Below are 13,275 nucleotides of genomic sequence, written 5' to 3' on the forward strand. Positions count from 1 at the left end.
GTTATATTTTAAACCTGTATTAAGCCCATTGGTATTATATCAGTACCTGAAAAGTTGTAGATCATATTGCAACACTTGAAAGTTTGAGGCAGTATGTAAACTATGTTAAGTTTCAGAAAATAACATTCACTGGTCCATCCATATTTTCCGTATACGTTAACTAAGCTATAAAACAGTCCATCAGTCCGTTTTGAATTCACAGTGTTTGTGATGTCACAAAACCAACACATTTACATATATTCACCTATTTAGCCTGCAGCAGTTTTGTTTCACCCATTCACGTTGAAGTTACAAGGAGTGTTTCTGCTGGACTGCTTTTTGTCTGAGACCCAAAACAGGGCAGCCAATAGGAACAGAGGTCATTTACATATATCAGTCTAACAGGTACAATAACACAAAGCCCTGTTTAATTCTAAAGGATAAAGAGAGGTTGATGTAGAAAGTGAGTTATTGTTGGTTTCATTACATAAGACAACACCAAAATCATAAATGGACCTCAGGGGAAAAAAATGAAATGTGTGAGAATTGTAGACCAGTGTAATCAAGACTTCTCTTGGACTTTATGTGATTTCTGCTAGCATGTGCTGAGGCTGTGTGTGTCTTTCTACAGCACTACTTCCTCATTGTGTTTGGCCACGATGGGCAGAAGCCTCTGGAGCTGCGCACAGAGGAGGAAACGGAATGTGACGAATGGGTGGAGGTCATCCAACAGGCCAGGTACATTACTACGATTATGTGTATGCACGTGCATGTGTGTGTTTTAGTGCTGCATGATATAAAACAAAATGCTAATATTGCTATTATATTGCTACATATTGCAGTTGTGCCTTGGAATATGTTAAAAGTGCGTTGCAAAAACAAAAATGTTAAAGACTGGTCTGTTTTATTTTGACCAGAATAATTTACTTTTTCTGGACTGAATGGATGCCTTTATTCATCAAATCACCCACAGAAACACTGTGGTGCTGCAATTGGTCAAGATGCAAATGAGATGGCTGATTTGCATATTGCCACCGTTTGTGGTATCATTTTTGCAAAGGCCAAAATCATGATAATGATTTACAAACTATATATTGTGCAGCCCTGGTGCATGCGTGCGTGTGTGCACTTACCCAGAGATGACTCAGACTCAAGCCACGTGTCGAGTCGAGACTTAAAACTCATGAAATTTCAGACGAAATAAATGAACAACATGAACAAAATTAAGACTGGAGACCTTAATACTTGTTTCTGACCTTACATGTGTGACTTTTCCTGTTAATATTGCTATGGCCATAGGCAGTTATCAGTGCCCTTCTCCTGCAGCTCACATCAGGTTTGGCATCAAATAATGAGAATTTTTTTTAAGAAAATTATTTGATCAATTATTACGCTAGCTAACTATCATACTTGCTTTGCAAAGTACAGACTATAACTAGCTGTTTCAAGTTGTTTTGCCTCTTTCCTTTAAATACCACATTTACTCCATGAAGCGCTTTACATTTGTTGTTCGGACTGAAGGTTTTTCTACAATGAAAAACTTATTTATTTGAAGCTGTGTTGAACCTGACAGGCTTTGAGTTGAGGTTTACTCTTGTACAATGCAGTGCCTTCAGTAATGAGACTAACCTAAAATTCTCTACTGAAAGACTCCAGATTCTCAAGACTCAACTCAGACTGAAGCGACTTAAGAATATCTCTGCACTCAGTCATGCAGTTCAGTCATGCTTATGTGTGTCTTTACTCCGAGGTTTAGTGTGTAAAGAGGCCCAGGACAGTTCAGTGGGGGAAGCCAAGCGCGCTCTTTAGCACTGTGTGCGTTTACTGCTGTCACTGCAAAGCAGCCCCGCATCTAATAAACAGCACTAAGCTCGAGAGCTCTGTTGTTCCTTTCTCCCTTGGACTCTTGAGAAAGCACTACTGCAAAAACAATTAACTACTGCAGAAGATACTGTTATTGCAGGTTTCCCCCTTGGGCAGCTGGTTTATCACATAGGGTTATATTGGTCACATTTTTTTCTTTCTTTTTCATTTTGTTTGTCAGTTGCTAAGTGAAAGACAGGACAGACAGGAGGGATACAGTGACAATGTCCACAAAATACACAACACAACACACGGCCATCTGGGATGTGAGGCACTCATTTCTTGGCAAGCGTCTCTCAGACAGGCTCTTTATACAAGGGGGGCTGTAGCGTTTAGATTTGGGTTGCGTCACTGGCGCGATCTGCTGGAATGAGATGGATTAGTGGGTTACTCCTGAACAGATGTGGTCGTGAGCAGTGGGACTAACCCCTGTGTTCTCCCACCACTGCCCCACCAGCTTACAATCCTCAGCTCCCCTACAGAGTAAAACAAAACAGAGCATTAATGTGCAGCTCTGCCAGGCCATTTCATTTCTGCCATCCTGCTGCATATTAGGCTTTGGAGTTCTTGCTGGTACATTATCTGCAAAAGCACATTTGCCGAATCAAGCAATAAAAATTGTTTGGTTAGATTGCACATGCTAAGACGGCATTGATGTGAGATTCTGCGTTTAATTTGGCCATGTCAGGCTTGTACTTTAATAGTTGCATGCAATAAACAAAAAAGACAAAATGATAAGTACAATTATTTGTATGAGTCAAGCCAAAGTTTATTTATATAGCACTATTAAGAACAGGCATTGTCACAAAGCAGATTTACAAAAAATACAGCTCAAAGCCCTGGTGAGCAAGCCAAAGGAAACAGATGCAAGGAAAATCTCCCAAAGAGCAAGAAGAAGAAACCTCAAGAAGAACCGAGACTCAAATGGGGAACCCATTGTCCTCCCCATAGCTCTAAGACCAAGCAGAATTGTTTAGCATTTTCACTAGTGCTGTCTCTGTACATGTATTTCCTGTGCAAATAGGAACTTAGTTGTTGCCCCACAACTTTCTCCAAAATATTTGATATGAAGGGAAGATTTAAGATCCATAATTTGATAGCTCACAGAGATCAAGATTAGGTTTCTTAATTGGGCTTTTAATTACTGCTAATTTAAGAGTTTTGGTAGATAACCAAGAGGAGTTTGTTATTGATAAAAGAGGCTTGATTGTTTCTGGTAAAATATTAATCGTCAGCTCAAACTGTGTGATCATAACAAGCTTTATCATACCACACTTTGTTATCTCCAGTCATTACTGCAACTTCCAAGAATTAAAGTATATAGCGAAGTTTTAATGAGTTCAGTTGATCCCTGTAATGTTTTGCAGTGGTTTACCTACTAATGTGTATTTTATTAAGTCAAATGTAAGATTATATATTATATATATATTATATATATATATATTATATATATATTATATATATATATAAACAAATGTCTCAATGTTCTCATTCATTCTCCCCTAAAGTTACTCTGACATCATCATTGAGCGTGAAGTGCTCATGCAGAAGTACATCCACCTGGTACAGATTGTGGAGACAGAGAAGGTGGCGGCCAATCAGCTGCGCACACAGCTGGAGGACCAGGACACAGAAATTGAAAGACTCAAAGCAGAGGTAAATATTACTTATTCACTCACTAGGTCAGTCTAGGCTGTATAATGGGCTGGTTTGTGTTTGTGCTGTCATGTTCTTGACTGTACAATATCTTGTTATAAGAGGGTTTTCCTGTGTGACACCAAAAGCGATTTGTGATTCACCCCAGTGGAACTGCTTCACGGTAGCTGCTACCACAGGCTAAACATTGCTGCTGATGCAAAAGCAGTTAAAGATACAGTCTTGAGTTTTTGCCATCATGTGTAAAAATGTTTAACATGTGCTTGGGCATTGCATGAAGCTGCCTCAGTACATTATGGTAGTTAAATTTTTCACTATCCTAAAAAAACTTTGTACCTCCAGTAGCACTTGAACCTTGCTACGTAAAATTGAGATAATCAGGCCATAAACATGCCATGGCAGGTGTCTGTCATGACAGATTATGTCCACTAATATAACAGTGTTACCATTACCGTTAATTGTCATGACACAGGACACACTGTTTGGTGGCTGCCTAGAGTACACTTAGCAAAAGATTAGCTGTCATGATATGAAATATTCTAGCATTTGTTATGACAATTACCTGTAATGGTAACATGACACTGTTACTATTACTGAACAAAATCTGTTGTGACAACTTATGACAGCAGATGACATCTGTCACAACTTGTTGATGGCATGGTTATGTCATTGTAATGCAGCAGAGTTTAAGTAAAGTGTTGCTGTATCCCCAAAATGGAAACTTCTTAACTTTTAATGTATGTCAGTGTAACTAGGTTTCATTACAAGTGATTTTGGAGCATTTCTCTTGGTCCATTTGTCATGAAAAAAAGGTCCTCTTTCTGCAGGCCCTCTAGTGGCCATTGACGCTGGTATTTGTTGGTTATTAATTAATGTAATCAACTAAAATATTTTTCCTGTTATTAGATTCAGTGTGTGAAATGTTGTGACTCTGTGTTGAGGTGCTAGCAAGCAACGAGGGGGGTTGTCCGAACCAGAAAATGAGCGAAGAATCTCATTTTTTATCACTCTGGAAGAGTTAATACCTGAGCTCTGAATTCAAAGCATTAGATGAGGGTAAACGCTAATCTCCGCAGCACTTTGGCCCGGAAGGTCCCCAGTTTGACGTGCCTGCTCTAACTGCTCTAATTTGATTTTACGCTGGTTCTGGTTCAGGTTTGATATAGTTTGAGTCGCATCCCACCCCCAGAGTTACTTTATAGCCAGTAGTCAGCGCTCACTTGTTGCTTAGCTCTGCTGATTCACAGGTGCATAGTTGAGATTTTGAAGGGGCACACATTGTGGGACCTTGAACCCCTTTCTGTGTGTCTCAGACACATTTATGTGCATCTTTACAGAAGTATGAACCAGCTCTTAGATGTTTTCTGATTTTCATTTTTTTGCCTAACTTGGAACTCTAATGATATTTATGTGCTATTACAGTGTTCTGCTACTGAAACTTTGTTTTGCTAAATGTAGTGAGATATGGTGTAGTATCTGGGTTGTACCCATCTTCCATTCCAATTACGTGTTACTAGGGAATTATCCTTCCCAGTGGATGAGTCCAGTCACCATGGGGACAGAAATCAAGTCTCATTATTTGCATTATAGGATCAGCAATATGTTATTGCTCACTCCTGAGCAAATGTCAGTGCAGAGCTCAGTGAGGAACATGTGATTTAGCAAAGCCAGTGCCTGCTGTGTCCATGATAAAAGCTAATACTTCCTTTTAGGAAAGCTAGGAGAACACTTAGTGTAGGTGGATAACAGCACCAAATGGGTAGAATTCCCACTACATGTGCAAGCTCTCAGTACAAGCATATTTTCAAGGCACTGTTAAAGAAGATTAAAGAAGTATCTGAATGTGCTATACTATCAGTGTGACGCTCATTTGGATGATGCATTTCAAAGGGACCATGTATTCCCTCAGAGATATAAAGGAGGCTGTTACCTCCTTTGGGTCCATATGGCACATGTTTTGGACTTGAACCTCAATCCTACCTGTATGCCTCACAGCTACAACACTGAACAGTGTCTTTTCTGGATGTGCCCTTGAAGGTTGTATTAGGGCTGAACACTTAATCATTTTTATATCGAAAGTGCAATTTGAACCAGTGCTGTTCTCAAATCATACGAGCTTCAGTTTTTTATTGCATCCTACATCATTCAACATTGTCTTAAGTTTTAAGCGGGAAAAATTTAAGCAAATAACACAGAGCTTGTGAACTGCGCTCTTCTGGCACACTACATTCAGTGTTTAGAGCTTAATTTATGGAAAATAATTGTATTTAAATCATAATCACAATCATAATAATTGTCAGAAAAGTTACAATTTGACATTTTTTCTACATCATTCAGCCCTTGGTCATGTGCACCAGCCTTCTGTGGGTGTCACTGAAACTGTGGAGATGGAAAAATCAATGGAACAGCCTCTGATCGTAGTTCCACAGCACGTTCCACATGCTATTTATAGAAGCACAATGAGATGTGATATATATCTAATTCTGCTATAATTAATGAGATCATAACACATTGAATATTGGATTTTCCTAGTTTGACCCTTTGACCATCCGTAGCAGGGCAGGCTAAAACCCATCTGCTCGTTTCCTGTATGTTGATATGACAGAGTTCATGATTGCAGCCTTATCAGTAATATACAGTTTTTAAGGTGCTTATACTTTCAGTTTGGTTTCTTTGGTCTGGACCAAAGCAGAGAATAATACAAAAATTAAATAAAAAATTGTTGTATTTTAGGTTTAATTTGCTTAGCATTCACATTGACATATTCAATATCAAACCAAAGGATGTAAACAAAAAAAATGGAGAAACCTTGGCACCTTAATACAAAGTATGTGTGCAATCAAATGTGTAGATTAGGAGTTTTTTATATATTTTATGTATTTTATAATGACTACAAATGTGCTTGAGCCTCCTTTAAAAAATGGAAACTGTCTGTTGTATAATTACTGATTCAGAGCTTATGAAGACACGATGAAACACGTATACATGTCAAAGCAAAGAAGTTATGCAGAAAGGAGCCAATGGCTCATTCTGTCTTTGGTCTGTTTCAATGTCTCTGGTTTGTATTGTTTGTATTATATTGCTGGTTTGTATAGTTTGTTCATATCAGGGTTGGGAACTGATTCCTGAGACCATCTATTTATCCATCTATCTGTCTATCTCTCTCTCTCTCTCTCTCTCTCTCTCTCTCTATATATATATATATATATATATATATATATATATATATATATATATATATATATATGTATGTATGTATATATATATGATAATTGTAGAGAGAAAAAAAAGTCAGTTTTTACATTATGTTGTCCACACCCTGATGCGCCAACAACAGCATCCTCTAACACACCCTCAGGAGATAATCTGAGGTGACATTGGCGACCTGTCGCCTCCTAATGTGAACATACGGTATAAAAAATGTGGAAAACTACAGTTCTGCTCAAGAGCCTCCACTGTAACAGGAATCTGCGAACTGTATGAGTGAGAACTAGAGCTAGAGGACTACAATTTTTGAAGAGTTGGAACATTTGACCCTATATACGATAGCTATGATGTCATCGCTGTCTGAGCAAAATCTTATATCTCCATTTTTTACTTAATTTGAAAATGCCAGCTGTCGTTTACAATATGTTAAAATGTCTTGGACAAAGTTCTTGTTCCATTCAAAGTTAAGAAGATTTATTTTGCGTCTCCTGTAAAGTTACCATTTTGGAGATACCAGATTTTGTCACGACAGGGATGATATTGACAGTGTTCATCCTATGGAAATCACATGATGTTCGACTTCATGTGACCCCCAGTGTTCACATGATAAAATAATGTTATTTACATTCTGATTAACTTTATTTTCTCCATATAGCTCTATTTTCTCATATAGCTATAACACTGATGTCTTTTGCAGTACATCAGTATTATTCCAATATACTGATGGATGGCCTTTTTTGACTTCCATCTGAACAGTGATGCTATCAGTGATATTTTTTAATGCATTCATTTGTCCCACAATATCTGTGCAGCACATTGTTATTTTTCATATTGTGTTTATTGTTTCAGTGGCTAGCAGGACTCCTAGAGATACAACACATCCAGAATGAAATTGAATTATTCTACTGTGTTTCAATTTGATATGTTTATTCAATTAAAAGTATTTCTTCATGAGTTAATGATGAATGTTTAACAGTTAAATGCTGTTTTCAGTACAGCCATGAATATTTGAGAGCTGCTAACATTTACATTTTGAAAACATGCACACCCACATTTCAATAAAATATTCATTAAATTATTCATTGAAAGTGTAGCCAAAAAACACCATCACAGTGAGCTGTATTCAGTATGAATGTAAACAATTACAGTAAAACTTCCACTACACTCTTAAAAAAGATGTTTCTTCAAGGGTTCTTTAGTAAAGAAAATGCTTCTATGTAGAACCAGGAACACTCAAAGAACCCTTTGCGTGATTAAAGGTTTCTTTGCTTCCTGAAAGGGTTCCTCAGATTGACAGAGAATGTGCTATAGAGGTTTCTGTATAGAAGCTTTTTGAAAGGTGTTATTGTTACAAGCTTGACATGGTAACAATAGAGGGACCCTTTTTGGTGCTATACAGAGCCCTTTTAAAAAGGTTCTATATAGAACCATCCATAACACATTCTCCCTCATTCTGAAGAACGATTTCACAATTCAAAGAATCCTTTAATCATGCAAAGGGTTCTTTGAGTGTTCACGGTTCTATATAGAACCATTTTCTTTACTAAAGAATTATTTCATGCTTAAATGGTTTTTTGCATGGTGAAATTGTTCTTTAGATTGATGGAGAATGTGTTGTAGATGGTTATGAAAATGGTTCTACGTAGCACCCTAAAGGGTTCTTCTGTCGTTACAAGCTTAACATCATAACAAAAGCCTAAGCCTTTTGGGTGTTATATAGAACATTTTTTTTAAAGTTCTATATAGAACCATACACAACACATTCTCTAATCTGAAGAAAAATTTCACCATGCAATGAACAAGTTATGCCCAAAATGGTTCTATGTAGAACTGACGGTTCTGAATAGAACAGTTCCCTTTACTAAAAAATCCTTGAAACATTTTTAAGAATGTAGTCTTATTAGAATATAAGTTAAAGGCTAGCCATTACGTAGCCATCAATGTAGCCATCGCTGATTGACTATAGTATTATGGTGGAACTGAGTCCAAAAATAAAAAATAAAACAGCTGCTTTGCCGTGTCATTTTGCCAGACCGCCAGCTCATGTAAGTGTGTTTTCAGGAAAAAGAGCCACAAAAACTAAAAGGCTGCCCCTAATCTAGAGACTTCAAATCTCTTTGTTGAAAACCACAGCCCCTTTTCCCAATAACCTGTTTCAGCACAGCAGGTAATGTGGGAACACCACTTAGAAGCCTGCTTTAACCAGAATTAAACACATTTGAGCTTCTACTTAGAAACTTGTAAGCTACATTTTTCTTGCTAAAGTTTGGTAGTTCTTACTATGGTGTAGTAGTTTTTGCCCTACTTGTTAAAATAATGAGACAGCTAAAGCTTACCATGTGGAATCAGCCTGTTGTTTTTTTAGTAGCTTTCCTTTACTGTTACTGTGGCCTATTATTATTATTGGGCAATTAATAACAATAATGGGCTTTGTCTTTTTTAAGTTTTTGTTGATCACAACAGCAAAATCAGCCCCTTAAGCCCCTGTTTATGTTTTGAGAGTGATATTGTTCTGTGCGTGAAAGGCTGCAACACAGCTGTATCTGTTTAAAAGAATCACAGTTTAAAGAAAAGTGCAGTGCTTTCAGTGCTATAGAATGATCTGAAACCAGACAACATATTTAGTCGATACAGACTTGGATTACACATTAAAATGCCCAGCATAATGGAAAACCACATTTTCCACACTTTTAATTAAATGAGTTTGGTATAATATGTAAACATTGTCACAGTTTCAAAACATACCAATTACTCCCCAGTCCATACAGTCCATATATTAAAACTAAGCTGAAAAAACAGCCCGTTCTGAATTTATTGTTTCTTTGATGTCACAAGAACCAAGTCAATTACATATACCCACCTATTCAGCCTACAACAGTTTAGCCCCACCCATTAACGTAGAAGTTTTAAGGAATGTTTCACCTCTGAGTCCTTTTTGAATGAGGCACAATACAGAACAGAGATCTTATACATGTATCAGTCTTAAAGACACAGTAACAGAACAGCCTGCTTAATTCTAAGGGATACGGAAAGGATGGCAAATGGTCATATAAAAATGAGTTATGACTGTTTTAGGTGCATAAAACCACACAAATGTTATACATGAACCTCAGGGGTAGAAATAAAATACGAGAAAATTGTAGGACATGCGCGCTTTAACATTGCTTAAAGTGATTTTCTGTCATTTATCTCGTCCGCCTCGTTTGACAGTCATAGATAAATTCTGTTGGCAGTTCATGATACTATCATTAATCAGCTCAAGCCTATAAGCTTGCAAAACTATGTACAAAAATTGTGATTTTCTTTCTAATGTCCATCACAAAGTGTTTTGTCTTCTTTAATTAAGCTCCCTTTAATTCTCAAACTCACTGTGTGTGTGTGTGTGAGTGTGTGTGTGTGAGTATGTGTGTGTGTGTGTGTGTGTGTGTGTGTGACTGAAACCTGTGAAACATGCTCACTGAGGGTGACTTAAGGACATTTGAGCCATAATTTGCTTACAGACTAAATAGCTGGTAAAGGCTTGGTGAGCAAGGCGTTTGATGCAGGCTGCTGAATGAAGAGAGGAGATTGTGTGCGTGGAGAGGAAGTGAGATGGTTATCTGCTGTGAGAGCACCCACACAGCCTCTTAGTGACCCACATTCCTGACAATCTGAATATTCATTGAGGCCAGTGTGTGTATGAAGCCCTGGTGCTATCTGACTGCATGCCATTGTGAATCAAGTAATTATCAGTACAAATGATATGCAGGCCGATCCATTTTGGATGACTGCTGTGTCTAGCAGTTGTATGGGCTGGTTTTCCAGCCACACATTAACTCTCAAAGTGTCCTGGTAAATGCCTCAAAAAGCTTATTTTTAAATTTTGTCTATTTATTTGTGATACATATAGTTGTATGCAAAAGTTTAAACATGTCCTGATTAAGTATTAGAAGCAGAAGATAGAAATGCACACTTGAACCTGTTTATATACAAAAAATCAGGTGTAAAGGTCATTTCTTATGTAAAAACTAGGTAATTACCTGCAATAAATTGTGTAATGTAAGTTGAATGTATAGTAAAATGACTTCTAAGGGGTATGTGGAGTGTAGTTCAGCTGTGTCTGTTATTGATCATTCAGATAAATATGTCCTTTATGATAGTAGCTCATCATCATATCTGTTTGTTTGAATTTTCTTGAAGATCGTAGCATTGAACAAAACCAAGGAGAGAATGCGTCCTTACCAGGTGTACCAAGAGGAGGAGGATCCAGATATCAAGAAAATTAAAAAGGTACCAAATACATTATACATATTGTAGTACATTATGGGCCAACATTAACTTAGTAAACATGAACATTTAAAGCAGGGGTGCCCAATCCTGCTCCTTGAGATTTACCACCCTGCACAGTTTAGTTCCAACCCTAATCTAACACGCCTGATGCAGGTAATGGATGCCTTCACGTGCATCTGAATATCAGAGCCAGTTGTGTAGGATCTGAGCTCCCCAGAGTGGTAGATCTCCAGGACAAGGATTGAACACCCCTGATTTACTGTTACGTGTTCCTTAACATAGAACAAAAGGGTTTGAAGCGTCTACGTGGTGTAAAACTAACTGAATGTCCATTTGTTTTGCTCCTGCTGATTATCTTGTAGAGTTTTAACACAGCTTTTAATCATATCTGCATTTTTCTCATTTTCATATACTCCTGAAAACTTGATGAACTTTATCAAATGTGTTAAATTCGAAATTTGTGAAGAGTTAAATACTGGCCATTAGAAGACAGTTCCCAGTGTGATTCTTTATAATATTATGTATATGACTACAAACCAATGGAATAAGTTTGAAAGACAGTCTCAGTTTAGTTAGCCAGGCACCGTTTGTAGAGTTGATTTATTGATTGTTGAGAAATTGACTTAATTGTAAAATATAAAAAAAAATCACTTCTTGCTTCTGCATCTCATGGTCAAAACCATGGTCAGGTTTTTGTGTTGTAAGTTTTCATTTATTTAACTGTTGGCCATTATGACCTCCACTGTGATAGGTTCAGAGTTTCATGCGAGGCTGGCTGTGTCGGAGGAAGTGGAAGATCATCGTTCAGGACTACATCTGCTCTCCCCATGCTGAGAGCATGAGGAAGAGGAACCAGATCGTCTTCAACATGGTGGAGGCCGAGACTGAGTACGTCCACCAACTCTCCATTCTAGTCAACTGCTTCCTCAGGCCGCTCCGCATGGCCGCCAGCTCCAAGAAACCTCCCATCAGCCATGATGACGTCAGCAGCATTTTCCTGAACAGGTATGCGTGGGTTCCTGAGTTTCTCAAAGACAAAATGTTTTTGAAATGATGAATGTTATTAAAAAATAAATGTACCTCCTTAAAAATAAAGGCCAAAAAGTGTTATAGTTTCCTCATGTCATTTCCTCTTAACAGTCAGGAATGGCTGGATAAACTGACATGTTGCAGCTTCTTTTGATGATTGTGTAGTTCAGTAGCAAATATTTACATGTGACGCTTTTTTATTTTAAAGATTATCCTGGTTAGTCTTTGAAGAGTAATTAAAAAATTCTAAAATATGTTATTTTGTTGTAATAAATGATATCAATTTTGTTAAAGTTGTAGCGCTTGTAATTTTTTTGAACAGTCAACATAACGTTACTTTGGTCAGTTCCACCTCTGCAGTGCCCCTTCTGGTTCAACTGTGCCGCAGATGCTCATGACCAGGGCTGCTAAAAACAAATATTTTGATATTCAGTTATTCATGTGAATGAATCGACTAATAATTAATTAATTGACTTAAATGCAGCCTTTTATGGCCCCTTCCCTCCAAAATGATCCAAAGAGCGCTTTTCAGTTATCTGCAGTTATCTGAAAATAGGGGATGTGGTTACTCTTTAACTTACAGGTGAAGTTACTGCACATGGACAACAATGGGTCCTCATTTATTAAAGTTTGTTTTAAGTTTATGTACCAACAGTAGTTATTTTTTAACTTTACAAGACAAAGCAGGGCTGAAAAACTCTTAGGTTAGGTCTACTAAACTGTAGGTTGAATAGGCAAATATTTGTAAATCTGTTGGTTTTCGTGACATCCTAAAAACAGTGAATTCAAAATTGGCTGTTTGTTTACCCTGAGTTTTCACATATGGACTGTATGGACTAGAGGGCAAATGGTACATTTTGTATTTTAGCAGTCTGCTTACTACATTAAGGAAAAAGACATGGGCCTTTTAAAGACATTTTGAAAAGCTATGTGTCCCCAAACTTTGATGAGCAATGCATTACATCCTGTTTTAAGAGTGTTTGGAGATGTGATCTTTCTCTCTTTTGTACAAGACTGACATACTGATCGTCTTCCTCTCCCTCCAGCGAAACCATCATGTTCTTGCATGAGATATTCCACCAAGGCTTGAAGGCAAGAATAGCGAACTGGCCCACATTGGTTTTAGGTAAGCTGCCACTATTCAGTATCTCCATTCAAAAGCCTAATTACTGCATGTGGGAGCTATACAGCGTTCCGCAGTGAGTGAGACAGCACACAGCAGGCTGTCAGACGGACCATCAAGGACGAGCTGTTGACGCACAGCGTCTTAGT

At 37.7% G+C, this 13,275-nt stretch overlaps 1 protein-coding gene across 1 annotated transcript in view; it reads left to right on the forward strand.

Moving 5' to 3' along the window:
• rasgrf2b (Ras protein-specific guanine nucleotide-releasing factor 2b) overlaps positions 1 to 13,275 on the forward strand; it is an 88,258-nt gene that overhangs the window by 24,823 nt on the left and 50,160 nt on the right. Inside the window, exons 2-6 of the mRNA XM_036598329.1 lie at positions 611 to 717; positions 3,351 to 3,498; positions 10,885 to 10,974; positions 11,726 to 11,979; positions 13,050 to 13,129. Coding sequence (XP_036454222.1) covers positions 611 to 717; positions 3,351 to 3,498; positions 10,885 to 10,974; positions 11,726 to 11,979; positions 13,050 to 13,129 — 679 coding nt within the window. The remainder of the gene's footprint in view (positions 1 to 610; positions 718 to 3,350; positions 3,499 to 10,884; positions 10,975 to 11,725; positions 11,980 to 13,049; positions 13,130 to 13,275) is intronic.

The sequence above is a fragment of the Colossoma macropomum genome, unplaced genomic scaffold (assembly GCF_904425465.1).
Source record: "Colossoma macropomum unplaced genomic scaffold, Colossoma_macropomum, whole genome shotgun sequence".
NCBI lineage: Eukaryota > Metazoa > Chordata > Actinopteri > Characiformes > Serrasalmidae > Colossoma > Colossoma macropomum.